This window comes from Patiria miniata, unplaced genomic scaffold (assembly GCF_015706575.1).
Source record: "Patiria miniata isolate m_02_andy unplaced genomic scaffold, ASM1570657v1 HiC_scaffold_7, whole genome shotgun sequence".
Classification (NCBI taxonomy): domain Eukaryota; kingdom Metazoa; phylum Echinodermata; class Asteroidea; order Valvatida; family Asterinidae; genus Patiria; species Patiria miniata.
The window spans coordinates 248308-264075 of NW_024037074.1; the positions used below are offsets into that span (position 1 = coordinate 248308).

Here is a 15768-nt window from a genome sequence, read left to right on the forward strand (position 1 = left end):
CCCTCAAAATGCATGTCCCAGTGTATTTCTCAATATGTACCTACTGCCATAATTTGTAAAGTAAACAACTTGAAAAGGTAATTATACCTCCAAAAGCCAAGTAATATAATAATTGTCATTTCCGTCACAAAAGGTGTGACGGATATGACTTTTACATTCTTTTCACAATCAATATTTCTTTGGGCCCTATTGAAAATAAAGGAACCCAGCATTATTTCCTGTAGAAAACTACTTCACATCACCACTCCAATACAATAGAGACTAAAATAACAGAGAGAGAGATATGTTGCAAGGATGAATGAAGTCCCTGAAAGCCATCAGCCCTGTTTTTGGTACATAATAATTGTCAATTATCAGATTGATCTTCGATCAGGCCAATCAAATATGTTGAACACTTTCAAGTGCTTCAACATGGGGGGATGCACATATTGTGACGTACGTGAGTAACCACTAGCTTAATTGTCACTTCCTAACATGCTCAAAATCCAAAATGTTTAAATAGGATTATGTGAAAATCTTAGATCTGCGGTTTATGCAACAGGATTGGCACAATTGCGAATCCCACGCTTTGTGAATGCAAATCGCCATGATCGCAACCTTGGTATAGGCCTACGATTCTTTCCCTGCTAAATACTCACGACCGGACCATGAACGTCTTGCAGTTTTTCAGGTTTTAAGAAAATCGAGTTGACGACGGACACACTGAAACCACCTCACAAGTAGAGATACAACACGTTCCTCGACAACGAATCAGGAGAAAGTTGCATGACCCAACATGGCAACGACATCATAGGGCAAGGGACACACCAACTTTTGCGAGACGGGCATTGTTACATTTTTGTAACACGCAGACACATACCACCACGTGTGAATATTATCCACCATTTTGCACCTGTCAGTGTCACAAAACACCACCACCTGTGCGCGCCATCACGTGGGCATACGTCATACCAAGCGCATACCTTGGGATTTTTGTCAATTTTTGTATATATTGGTAACGGTCTTTGTTCTGCATTGAAAACATTGATTGTCAACAGATCTAATGTTACAGTTGTTATGCTTGCTTTAGACTGTTTAATTAGTTGTTAAAATGATTACGTAGACAGTCATGACTCTAAGGCGAAGCTTAATCCGAAATTTCAGAAACGTCACCCTCAAAAAATTTGTTTAGAGGGCGCTGTACCGGCGGCAGATCCAAGAATCAAGAGGACTTCCCTTGTCACCGATGTTCTGCTCGCAAACACGGGTAAAACTCAGCTGTTTTCCAATAATACTAACCTTTCAGACAAAGGTTGTCTCAATAAAGTTCCAGAGATTATTGTAGGAAAAATAAAAAACTTAGTGCATTTAATTCCTATGTAGGCCGAGTATTTGAAACGCTTTTTGGTTGGTAAGTATTCGATCTTTATCGTTGCATCGGTTGCGTGATACAACGTACATGTATGAGAACGGGTGTCGGTCACTAAGCTTCGCCCGGTAATCCTTACTAGTATTATGACCCTTTTCCTACGTAAGGAGGGAAAGACTCACCAAAACAGTTGACTAAATCATGACACTCAAAATTGACATTCTGACCCATCTGAACAATTGGCATTCAATGACTAATGACATACTTAGTCCGAGTAACTTGGACCAAACTTATCGCCTTTTTAACATTCGGACATGGTCTGGTGATAGTAAGGTCCAAGCTAATAGTGCGAGCTGGACAACATCATCCTGTCACTGTCCCAGAAACCAACATTTTCCAACAAAAAACATCAGATTTCACCCTCAAAACGGCCTCCAAATTACTAGATATGCCACCTGAGGTACAAGTACTAGTAGACATCAATGATTAAGATGGTTGTACTGAGTTTACTTACGATCCGAAAGAAAAGTGAAATTTCTCGTTCAATTCTGAGAGCTCCCCTCGCGATCTTGAACACGTTAAATTTCTGACTCGTGTTAATGTTTGAACGACGCGATTTTTTCTTCATGCCCAGCGTACATTCGATGGTCCCTGTATCCCGAGTGCGATTCCGTTACCGAGCGCGTGCGATGCATCGATTATGATAATTGTCACGTTTGTAAACACAAGTGCATTTCGAACTGTAAAAGGAAATCGGGAACCAGCTTGAACTGGTATCCGCCATAAAAGCTGCGCTAGAGTTCACGACTCCCTATTATCGTTCGAAATGCACATGGGTTTACAAACCTGATCCAGCCTACTCATTATCATAATCGATGCATCGCGCGCGCTCGGTAACGGAATCGCACTCGGGATACGGGGACCATCGAATGTACGCTGGGCATGAAGAAGAAATCGCGTCGTTCAAACATTAACACCACAAGTCGGAAATTTAACGTGTTCAAGATCGCGAGGGGAGCTCTCAGAATTGAACAGGAAATTTCAAAGATATAAATTGTCTCTACAGTGTCTCTCTACAATTGTCTCTACCTTTTCAAATATATAAAAAAAACCCAATAATTATGGACAAAAAACGTACAAAATGAAAAGGAAAAAACATCGTTCGCCTTTGAGTTTGGTTCACACATTTGGACAATTTGCCGGGTTTACCTTAGATCAGCCGTAGTACCATCGGAAAGGATGATAGATTATTTTCATTTTACATGTGATTTGATGTAAGAGGAAACCTGTAGCTTATAAAAATCGTCATTTTTCGAGTAAACCCATTTTGAAAGCTTCGTGCACAAATACACTGGTCCCAGTGCCCTCTATGATCGTACTTAACGGCATTTCTGGGCCGGGAACCAGTCAGTTGAAAATCGTTTCAGTTAGCCATGTTAACGGGCCAAATTCCAGGGTCTGTGTACAGGTACGTGTACACTAACGTTACATTCAACAACAAAAAACGTATAACGTGAGACCTTACTTTTCTCATTGAAACGGTTTCCAACTTAAATGATATTTATACATCGCACTTTCCGTGGCATTCTTTACCATTTTTCAGTGAAGACAAGTTTACAATTACTCGGCAAAACTGAACAATTATCCCCTAAACTGTCGCCTGTTTTGAATTTGTGACCCAATATTTTCCTACTATACAACACGGAAAAACAAAAAAAATGCAACATATACTCTCTGTTTTTTAGCGCTAAGGTTTGCAAAAGTGACTTTGATTGCCTTAAATTCCTGTCTACGTGGAAAGAAAAATTTATCAAAGTACATTGAGCGTGATGTTGACCGATACTTCAGTGGTTCAAACTGCCACTGCAGGCATCCATGTTTGCTGATTTATGATTATCTGTATTTCATATTTTGAGTGCACATGCGCGCAAACTAAATGAGCGGCTGAAACTTACGTGCCGTATTAACTGTTACAAGTCCACAAGCTTATTGATTTGGTTTTTATATCCTAGAGTTTAAAAGTTCTACAGGCAAAACTTCATTCGAAAGTTGGTCCTGCTATTTGGGTTTTGGTGTTTTTTACTCACCCAATATTTTGTAATTCTTTGCCCAGATCTGTTGGAAAAGGAAGACCTGAGGACGCACATCGGCAAATTATCAACTCACATTGATGAGATCAAGGGTGAAATCTACCACGCCGTACACGAGAAGTATGCCAACTACAGACCCACCAGGGACTCCACCCAGGAGCTACACAACAAGGTGCAGACACTGTCCACTGAGATGCAGACTCTCAGCAATAAGATCAAGGTATGTCATAGTCTTAAGGCCCTAGTAACACATTCACGGTTGGACCTACGAATATCCACCGTTTGCCAAGAATCAATTGATCACAATGAACCGTCAAGACTCATGGAGAAATTGACTTTCTAAGAATGCACTAGGGTTTCAGGACGGATAGCCACAACTTTCAGAGGTTTCTCTAGGAATACACCACGGTTTCTTGAATGGATTGTTTACGAATATTGACAGTATTACCAAGAGTAATGATGTTAATGCCACAGTTGTCTGCGATTGGGCCACGGATGACCAAGGTTCTCCTACAAATAAAGCATAGTCATATTCGTAGTACAACCTTAGCAGAATTCAAGCATATCTGGGCATAACCGTAGGACATTTGTAGTGAATTCGTAGAGAATAGATTTCCACCACGAATGAGCTACAAATCTCCAAGAGTATGTACAAATAGCTACAAATAACACTACGAATTAGTACAGTTGTTCTATGGATGTCCCCGGGTTTCACTGCGCATTGATTTTCATGACGATTCACCACAGACGTTTGGAACAGCTTAAAAGTTCCGTAGCGCCTCCACGAATACCAAAGGAAGATGAGGGATAACCACGCAGATATTTAGGATGAATACAGTACTCCCACGGTTATCACAATTCTAAACTGTGGATAGCTGTAGCTCTGTATGACTGAGGCTTAACGGCTAGACATTGTTATGGTTTGATATGCAATAACCTGCTGCAGTGATAAACCCACACCCACTGACCAACCAATATCACCCATGAACCCGTCGGAACAACGTATAGGCCAATTCCTACTGGTTGTGTAATGTGCGCGCACCTTTGGCCTAATAAATGCAGCGCGCATTCAAAAACAATTCACAGTAGTTCCCAAGGAAACTTTCAAATTTCTTCAAGTAACGTAAAAGATGCAGCAAGACGTTTGTGCAACTTCACTGGTCAGCCATTTTTGTTGTGTGTAGTTTGTGTGGGACTGAAAATGAACAGTAATTGCCTGCGGAAGTAGCGCATGCGCACTTCCCCCACTTTTTTTTGGGGGGGGGGGGGAGAGATTTTATGAGTTGGCCTAGACGTTCCGATGGTGGGGGATATTGGTTGGTTTTGATAGCCACCTCTTGCGACGGCGGGTCATCGCTGTAGCAGGTAATTGCGTATCCGACCATAACATCGTCTAGCCCCTAGACTAGGTATGTGAGGCCGTGTCTGATGAGACGGGCATTGTTGTCTGTGGCAATGGCTTTTGACTTAATGCACTATCAGGGTTCGACCTTAGCGGTGGTCCGCTGGCCAAACGCCAGTTGAATTGCCGGCGGACCAGCTGAAACACCTTGCCAAGTGGTCCGGCTGGCCAGCTGAAAAAATCTGTGTCAAAAAAATGCTTGTTTTATTTATTTGGTTTCTTACTTATATGTACATTCGCTATTTTTTCAAAAGAAACCTCCGTTATTTTTACAAATTCGCTTCGCGATATGACTACTTCGCAATTCGATGTCATGGTGACTATAATCATGTGCGTAATCCGGTAACCCGTAATCCAGCCCAATGCGGCGATGACTGGTTCCCGCCACGCCAATTTAGAAGACATCATGATGAAAATGCGGTAACTAGTCTGTGCACGGCTATGCGATCGATAGCGCTAGAGCATTGCTGCTATGCATCGTGCAGGCGCCAGGCACGTGCTCTGTCAACTGGTCGGATTCGACATCGTAAAAATGCCAAGAAAACACCAATGATGAAAGAACATTTTTGCAAGTTAATTTTATACAGAATTGATCTAGCTTGTCTGTGTATGTATTTTCTGTGTTCAAGAGTTCATTTTGAGAACGCACTACTCGTATTTGGAGTGATACATGCCGTGTGTTTCCCGAAATTTTTGACCGTGAAAACGGGTCTGTCGGCCCATGGTGGGCCGCTTGCCATACACGCACGCATCACACACCTCGGAGTTTTGGCCAGCTCCCCACGTCTTGACTAGCGTTGTGCATATGGTGCGAACGACCTGAATTTTCCATTAATTTTTGGGTAATCCTTTTTTTTAGGACCCCTTTCCTATATAAGGTTAAAAGACTCACCAAAACAGCTGACTAAATGACACTCAAAAGTGACATTCTGGTATTTCTTGGCGCATTTGAACAGTTGGCAATGACACCTCTTGAATATCAGCAGGTTTGATTTGTAGAAAGAGGGCAGGGTTTTGATTTATGAGGGGACGATGACAAACAGAAAATAGATTTAAAAAGCAAGATGGCAAACTGCCAAAATAGGTAGGAAATTCACTTTTTCTTTGAAAGTGCTTTCAAAATTATAACTAACATGAGTTTGTCTGAAGAAAAAAGACTTCTTTAGCCTGCAAAAGTCACTTTGGTACTGGACAGTCATCTGCAAAAGTCAGTTTTGAACAGAACTCGTACAAAATAGAGTGTCCTAAAAGTAAGGATTACCATTTTTTTGAAATTATCGAACGTAAATATATTGACAATAATTACAGGTAGGTTTTATTCACTTTTTGTCGCTATTTCGTGTATAGCTTTCGTAGTGCAATGAAAATAGTTCAGGCTAATACTTCGCATATAAAAAATTGAATACCCCATTCACTCTGCATAAAAAAAAATTGGCAAAAAAAAGAATTTCCGACCGACCGACCCTATTTTTGAAAGGCATGTAATCGGAAGCAGAACTATTTTTTTGGCCTAATTAAGGTAGGTTTTATTCACTTTTTGTGGCCATCATTTTGTGTATAGCTTTCGTAGTCAAGGGCGGATCCAGGGGGGGGGCCAAAGGGGGCTATGCCCCCCCCCCCAAAAAAAAAACGAAACCAATTTTTTTATTTTTTTTTTATGTGACATCGCAGTAAAGGCAGGCAATGAGTACACCACCATCTTTTCCTCAAAAAAAAACATTGGTTAAAGTGGTCAGAAATTGCCTCAGATTGCACCACAGAGCATTTAGAATCCAAAATGTTTTTGGGGCCCTTAAGCGGGCCCCGAACCCCACGCCGTAATTTTTTTGACCCACTTTTTTGGGGGACCACAATTTTTTTTGGCCCCCCCCCAAAAAAAATGTGTTCTGGATCCGCCCTTGTTCGTAGTACAATGAAAATAAATCGGGCTAAAACTTCGCCTACTGAGGCCTAATTGAATACCCCTTTCAAGCTGCATAAAAAAAATTGGCCAAAAAAACCCCAAAAAATCAGACCTACCAACCCTATTTTTAAAAGGCATGTAATCTGAGGCAGAACTTTATATTTTTTTGCGGCCTCAGATCATGGAGGAAGAAAATAGACCTCTATTGCTCAGGTGACATGGGTGTTGACTATAGTCTAGTTTAATAAGACTGATGTGAAACTGATTAACTGGTGGGTACACGCTGTATAAGACGGACCAGTCAAAAACCTGGCGGACCAGTCAAAATTCTGGCCAACTGGTCAGGCTGGCTAGTCAAAAAAAAAAGTTAAGGGCAACCCCTGTGAAAGATAGTAAGGGGACTAAACTCCCTGTGAAATTATCCTTTCTGGCAAGCTCTCAATTCGAAGAAATCAACGAAACTCATTTCCAATGGTGCGTCTTAAGAAGCACCATAGCAAAATTTAAATTAGTAGTTCGTTTTGTTATTCAGCGCAGTGCGCACAAGCATTGGAACGACGCACAGGCACGCGCGGTTGCTATAATTTGTTGGATCAGTGCGCGACATCGCGTAAAGCTGCAATTCAAAACAATTCGAAACATGATTTAGCAACTTTTGATTTGAAATTGAGATCCTAGAATGCTGTTTTTCTCGGAATATAAAGCTGAATCTGAGCTGAAACTTTATCAAGCAAGTTGTTCTGTATCCTTCATTAGATTTTGAACACATTTATTGCTTCAAACGAACAAAATGCACTAATTACAAATGATGGACTATAGCTTTAAAGGACAGGCCTTCAAAGTGATTCTGTTGAACCTTTTTAATGTTTAAACTGAGAGTTTATTGCTGGAGATGTTTGAAGACAATTGTGACAACGATTCTTGAAATCACATTTTTTTGAGGAGACAGGTTTTTAGGGTCATTGTGTTTAAATGGTGATATTTTCTGAATGGATTGACCACTTTACTTATCCATTTTTTCATCTTAAAGTACCTTAAGATGTTTGCTTTCCCTTCATTATTTTTGATGCTACATATTTTTTAAATATGAAATATAATTTTTGGGATTTTGGTTCCATTTTTTTTTTTAACTCACCCTGTGTCAATCTTGAAGTATCGTGTATAACCACACACCTGAGACTACCGGCTTTTCTCAATTTGTTTTTTTCATTTCCCGGACGAGCCCCCATTTGTCACATTCCCTGGTTTGCTCCTCCCCAAGAAATATAACCCTCAGTAGTCTGGTACACCGTCACACAAAATAAATTGTCGAGTGAATTGACAATTTATTTTGTGTGACAATTTATTTTGTGTGACGGGTGTACCAGACTTCTGAGGGTCATATTTCTTGGGGAGGGGCAAACCAGGGAATGTGACACTGAAAGTTGGTTGCAATCTGTTCTGGGCCTGCACATTACTGATGACACAGGAAGTATTGACAATTCCCTACTTTAAAGTAAAATACTTTTCTATTCTTGATAATATACTGTGAATGTTTCTCTTTACCAGTAAGGTGTTTCATGGTAATATGCGCCAATCACAAGATGGAATTTTTGCAGATGAAAATCAAATTAGGTTTCACCCTTCTCCGATGTAAATACACACTGTTTACTCAGTGTGTTAAGGGCCTGGCACATTATATGCGATCTCAAAGGAGACCTTACGGCGACCAAAAATATTTCATAAATGTAACAATCGCAGCGAGGACGCAAGAAAATGACAACTTTCTGTATCAAAGAAGCTCAAGCTACGCTCATACTGTGCTCTCCCCACGCTTACGATGCGCTCAACTCGCTCTCTATGCGCCCCTGTCAAGCTCAATTACTCTATCTAGTCGCTGCCGCTGCGCTGTCACTGCGCTCACACTACGCTCTGCTTGCTGTTGATACGTCCTTATAGCTCACGTCGCGCTCTCTATTCGACCAAAATACGCTCATGGGACGTCACTTACGCTGTATAAATACCACGACAAAATGGTCAATACACAGTCCAGTTTCAAAATTATTCTACAAGTTCAACGCAGTCGAGTTACCTTCTCATGGAGACTACATCAACTGTCTTGCGCCTAGGCTGCCTCAATGCCCCTTAAATGTCGCACGATTCACGCTCGCACAGCCCCTCGAGTTGCGTCATTGTGGCGCCTTGGCCAGAGCGCCGAGGTGTTGTGATTGTTTTGTGCATGTTCAAAGACCTTGTTGCTCATCGGAGACCATTAAGACCCTCCGGCGCCCATCTGGCAACCTATGTAGTTGTTGCTGCGATCTAGTAGTTGTTTTTGCACCCCAGCTATTTTTCAAGGACGCAGTAAGAGCGCACATAAGATCGCAGACAGTGTGACAGGGGCTTTACCACCCGAGAGAAAGTTGCCTCATACACGAATATCAATGTGTTGCGTGCCGCTTGTGCAAGCACTGAGAAAAAGGAACATTGTTCTTGACAGCTTTCCAGTGACTGCTGACTCGCTGTGTGTTGTGCATGCCTTTGGCTTGGTGGCTTGCTGCTGCTTGGCCTGGCAGCATGGTGCTCTTGGTCATTTTCTGCCTGCATGTGGAATCACATGAAGCTCAATCTGCTTCCCCGGCTGCAATGGTCGGCTGGGATTTCGTCTTGGGAAGCAACAACAGCACATGTCTTACCACTCGACCACCGAGCTAACGGGATTGGATGGCTGGTTCGAACGGAAAATTCCATCTTATAATAGTTTATGCGGTACCCGCCGCTATGTACATCAGATTCGAACCGGCCACCCGATCCCGTTAGCTCGGTGGTCGAGTGGTAAGACATCTGCACTAGAAAGCAGGAGGTCGTGGGTTTGAGTCCCACCCGAGTGATTTTTTCCAACTTTCACTCGGGAAGTAATACACTGAGTATACAGTGTTTAAAAACGTTGGTGCAGGGCAAAACCTAATTTGATTTATATCACCCCGACGCAAAAATTCCATCTTATAACGACAGCACAGTTTGAGGAATGAGAAAGCCTTGACGACAGCTGCACGATAGTCAGCGTTTGTCAGCACTGTAGACGAGGGAATTAATTGAGCTATTGATAAGTCTGCAGATTTTCTGCAAGTTCTAGATATTCAATAGCTTGGGCAGGCAAAGTATAAGTTGTTCCCAGAGTATAAATAATTGCAGCTGAAACGTTCAGTGAGTTCAGAATGAAAAAAAAATGGCAGTATTGATGATAACCATACAGAGGACCTTGCCTGCTCGCTTGGGACAATTTGGCAACTGTGCTGATTGCTTGCACACTTTAACTACTACCAAGATGTACAAAGCAAGAGTGGCAACTAAACAGGTAGTGTTGGTAACAAAATTAATCCAAAAAAAGATGTCTTTAAAGAAAGTCTCTGGCAAGAATATTGGGATCACACCAACAATAATTGTTGGCACCCAGAGTCCTGCTGATATCTTTGCTGCTCGAGAGTTAGAGGCTTTTTCCTTGAATGTCAGAGGATTGCGCACTGCAGAGAATCTCTCAGCTGCTATGATCACTACACAAAAACTAGAAACAGCAACAAACATGTATTTGACACTCTGGAATGCTTTGTACACTTGGGATGAACACAATACAAATATACATTGAGTCATAAGGAAGAGCAAGTCAGCCACAGCCAGATTGGATAAGTAGATGTTGATGATTGTACTCATTGACTTCACTCGAATGACTGTGAAGAGAAAGACCAAGTTTAAGAGGAGGCCGATTGGTGCATTGATTTCAGTACTTAACCATAGTATTTGTTAATTTCTTTTGTGAGTCTTGATAAAGTTCTCAAGGTGCTTTTCAACTTCATCGTTCTCCATATCCAACATTTTATTCAGATGTAGCAAAGAGTGTTCTGTCCTATTTCAAGATCACTCCAGTTTTATACTAACAGCGAATATAAGACCTGGAGCAATGTGTAGTTGAAATAAAAAGCTTCTGCATTTTTTCCCCTTAGTGTTTTTTTATCTCTAAGATTTGTAAGGATTAGTTCTTTGTTCCTTGTTTTGAATGCATACTAAACCAAAGTAGACAATAGAGTTTCACAGTTGACTTTGGCATTCTAGCCGTTTTCGCTATAACGGGAGCCGACTGTACTTCAGAATAACTTTTTATTTTCTCTTCCAGAATTTTTTTACATGTACATTGTGTAATCCGTCGTTAAGGTTTTGCTCATATCTAGGTTACTTAAAAAAAAGTGAAATGGCACTCTGCACTTTTTACATGTAGAGTTTTACAGCTCATAAAAGATCACAGACATAACGTAACGCTTGAATTATCTATAACTGAATAAAATTAGATGCAGATCAAAAAATGACACAAAATCTTTCAGGTCGTTCACTACATTTTGCTTACAACATATTTATTTATATCTCACATATAGAAACTTGACACAAGCTGTAGATTTGGTGTTTGGATAATCAAGAAAGACATTTAAAATACAGATACAAATAGTCACTGCATCAACAAAGATTTGAAACCATGGAATTCCTACACTCTCTTGTTTGAAATTGAAAGTGTACTTAGACTTCTGCTATCAAATGTTATACTAGGAAAGTACCCATGAACTTTTCTTTTTGTTCTTGGCCCAAACTGATGACCAGCTTTGCCAACAGATTGGCTCCCGTCCGTACATTATTGATACTGATTGTGGGGGGGGGGGGGGGGGAGACCAGCCTATCCAGCAAGAACAGAAATAATGTTTGGCAGCCAATAATTTGGAATTGTAAAGTAATAATTCAATAACTGAACGTGAGCTTTTCTGTGTTTGGTGTTTCATTCAAAAGTGAATAACTTTTGTATTGCTTGAAAAATAGCAGATTGGTAAAGAAATCTGTTTTTCGGGATGAAACTCGAAAATAGCACGGAACTTTAAGTAAATTTAGTACCTCGTCCGGCATTTGTTGAGTAAAACTGTTATGTGGACAGTTTTCCTTGTTTTTTTTCCTAGAAGGTACAGCATTAAAGGTTGCATGTCTGTGTAGAGTGTGTGTGATTCACAGTTTCAGATGATTCTTGTTTTATCTGATAAACTGTCTAAGTTGAACACATTACCCTCATTGTTTCAAGCGTAAACTTTAATTTGCAATGCACCACCAGAACTATGAACTGAAGTTATGAGAATGGTAGAAAGATGACAAGTTCCACACACAATTCATTACCCTTTGGAGATACGGTGGACACAATACGAGGGCGCTATTTGGTCTGGGTCTAGTCTTTTGCATAAGTTACCCCAATATACCCAAATCAAATAACACCCTTGTATTGTGTCTGCCATATATCGCAAAAGGCTTATAGCAGTTGAGCTATTCACTTTTTCCAAAATTTGTTAAGACTCTGGAATACTGAATGTGCTTTTCACATCTTTTCCCAATCTACAGGTTAAACAACATGGTGACTCCACTGTGGAACCAGCCGTATGAGGACCAGCTATCCACCAAATAGACCAACACCAGGGAGTTTCTGAGGAATTTATCCAAGATGCTGTAACGGAAAATTGTGGAGATGTCTCCCTGGCTGAAGCAACAAAGGTGAGCTACCCGCCAAAGACATGGGGTGATTGTGGGCCAGAATGGAAATGTGATCTTCGTTGACAAAAAACTGTTTCCAGACACAGTTTTCTGGCAAGTGGACTTACATGTACAGCTGCCCTGAAATTTCATTAAAAGTCCAGAAAATGATGCCTCATTTTTCTTGAGAATCAATTAAAACTCAGCAAACTTTGGGCCAACTTCTGAAATAAACTTCCTTTCCACACACAAAAGTCCCAAAGATTAAAAGGGGGTGGGGAAGTTGGTAAAAAAAAATGTTTACAAACAAAAAGCAGAAAAATGAACACAAAACCAAAACTTCACAATTCATAAGCTGCTCAAATGAGACTCGCACCAACAATCTCCTGCTTCCTAGTGCAGATGTCTCGACTACTTGACCACCAGGCTTGCTGGGGTTGGCTGGCGGGCCCCAATCTGATATAGCAGGTGCCACAATCAATGAGTTTAATTGATTGTTTACGTAGGGGAGTTGTGAATGTGAATACCTGGTTTTGACCTTCACCAATGTAAATTTGAATGCACTGTATATTCAATGCTGTCTGAGAGCTTACGAGCAAAGATTCTGCAAGCTTGCTTGGGTGGGATATGAACCCATGACCTCCTGCTTACTAGTGCAGACATCTTAACCACTCAATAACAGAGCTTGCAAAGGTTAGTGGGCCAGTTTGAATCTTGTGCATATATAGCTTTGGTTACCACAAGAAATTCACAAGCCTGTTGGAGTGGGATTCGAACCCACACCCTCATGTTTAATAGTGCACTCTTCATTTGATTGACAGGAAGAACCACAGTGGGATGGCATGTGAGTTGGAGCCAATTAAGCCATCGGTGAGTAAGCTAGGTGACAAATATTTGTTGATAGAAATATAGATTTTATTTAAATTTATTTGTAGTATTGTGAATGATTTTATGAATTATAATCTCAATGATAGTTCACATTGGCACATAGTGTTAGGTTAGCTTGACTGGTGTGATCTTTGAACTCGGGTAGCTAGATAGAGTCACCTTACTTGTACTAAATTTATATTTCAACCTGGATTTCTTGTTAGATAAACTATACAGCATGTGAATCTTTTGAAGGGTAAAAATTCCTGACATTGGAGATGTCTGATTTGTTCCTTTCATTTTCATTGTTTGTTTGCACATTACAGCCAGTATTAGAGAGTTATTGCAACAAGTGTGAGTTTACCATCGGCAAGAGTGTAGATGGCATCGGTGAGTGCAACTGGCATTTATTTTTATTTATGCAATCTCTTCATTTTGTGTGTGTATGCGCTCCGTTCACAAGTACCCCCTCGCCTGGATATAAAGTGTGCACACATGTACATAATGCGCCTGTTATGAAAACCGCCTGTTATGAAAACCGCAACAGAAAGTTTCGGGAATTTTTTTCTCAGTTATTCCCCTAATTTCTCGTCAGGTCTTCATGAAACTTGGCCCTGGATAAATTGTGCAAAAGTTTCAGTATCATGTCTTCTTATTTTCATTGGCTTGGCGCTTACAAAAGTAAGTATTTTCACAGAGGTTTCCATTTTGCAAAAGCCGTAGATCAGCGTTCATGTTTGATTGGATCGGCTGTCGAGGGGCGTGGCCTATTAGTAGCTAATGCTGATCAATTCTAACCAATCAGAATGCAAAACACAGAAAGATTGACAGGTGTACATATTGTGCATTGTCTATTATGTCTGTCAGGAATTAATTATTGAAAAGAAAGAAACAAGTCACAAAAGACTTAAACCCTTGTCATCCCCTTTGCTGACCAATATGTTGGCTTACTTTTGTGGCATGAATATTGAGGGTATAGGCCTATGTTTGTACTTTCAACATTGACCAGCAAGCTCTTTTACTCAGTAGGGATTTTTCAACAATTACATTTGTACAAGCAAGAATTAGGTTTTCAATACAAAATTCAGGAAAATCACTGTTTATTAAATGTTGCTAGTGTACACTTTTGTGTATTTTATCACTGATCTTGCTTTACACGCAAATTTGTTTGTCCTATAGAAAAGTGTGTGACTTTTAGAAACATGGTTTGCCCTGCAATTTTTTTTTCTCGAATATTACTAGGTAGCAGAAAGACTTAAGAGCTCAAACACCGATTTGGTACATTTCTGTATTATTTGTGTTTAGAGTTTTAAATTACACAAGGAAAAAGCAGCTTTAATGAACATATGAAAAGCAGCAATTCCTCGGATACCGTGCAAATTAAGATACATCTTGTATGATGCTAACTTTACAACAACATTCATATTTTACAGCATTCATTTTTCAGTTACCCAAATTCAAAGTACCCTTGAGTCCATCTAAAAGAAATATTAGAATATTGCTTTGCAGTTGAACATCATACAGACATAGAGCTCATAATGTAATACAACAGACTAGTGGTGCTACACAGATTATGTACAATAATAGAGCATGCAAATCTCGCCAGTTCACATTCACTTTTCATGTGAACATCTTGGTACCAAACACTGACTAGTCTAGCCACAGACTCCCGTGTTTGAATTCACCCAGTGAACGGAAGTGGAGGTCCACATTTCTTCAATTTACTATAGTAATCAACTTGCAATATTTTTTGAATGTGTTGTAAATTGGAATGATTTTTTTCTTGTTCAGAACCCATTCTTTGCCCTTGACTGGATAAACCTAGTAAAATCACCTAGGTTTTTGAGGTCAACTTGCACGCTCTATTGACAGAAGTGAGGAAGACATTGCTGACTTTAACTATCAACTACATTTTTTTCCAGCTAGTAGCTGTGTAGACACCTTTAATACACCAGACTTAAATCCCATACTGTACATCTAAAGCCTACAATGGTCTCGTGTATTATATATCTGTGTTCTGCAGCAAAAAAAGTCTATACAATGCATTTCTCCTTGCTAAAGGGTTTTTTAAGAAACTTCGAACAAAATTCTGCACTTTATATGGTTTTCAAAAAATATTTTCCACGTTGTGCTACATGTATGCACAAAGATTGGTGTAATGTATTTGGAATCAGATGCTCCTAATGCATAACTTGCAACTTTGTTGATCTGTTACTTAGGCTGTGTCTGAAACGGGCTTCTAGAGCTATGGCTACGGCTATTGTCAGATTGTTCCCATGTAATTGTTTTGGGTGAAGACCTAGACAATATAGCTCTAGCCATATCAATTTTTTTAATCTGTTCATTTGTGCATCAGGTCTTGACCCACAAGATAACCATTCCACCAGCACCTCTGACGTACCGGTGACTGGTGCTGCCATAACGGATCCTTATCACTATCTGACACAACAGCACTTCACCTCAGAGATCTTCAAGATTGAGATCCAAAATCTCCCAAGACACTTTGGATTTGCGGTGAGTTTGCTCCTTAACATTGGACCCTGAATAACAATAACCATACAGTTTGTGCCTTTTTATAGGAGTATGTATGTATTGTGCTCCATGCTTGGGATTTGTCAAGGTCTGT

General features: G+C 40.3%; 1 protein-coding gene across 1 annotated transcript; it reads left to right on the plus strand.

Moving 5' to 3' along the window:
- The first annotated feature begins 411 nt into the window (after positions 1-411).
- On the plus strand, positions 412-15549 carry LOC119746502 (centromere/kinetochore protein zw10 homolog). Its single transcript, XM_038223473.1, has 4 exons — positions 412-439; positions 1172-1246; positions 3462-3658; positions 15499-15549. The coding sequence occupies exons 1-4, from the start codon at positions 412-414 to the stop codon at positions 15547-15549; spliced, it is 351 nt and encodes a 116-aa protein (XP_038079401.1).
- Positions 15550-15768: the final 219 nt, after the last annotated feature.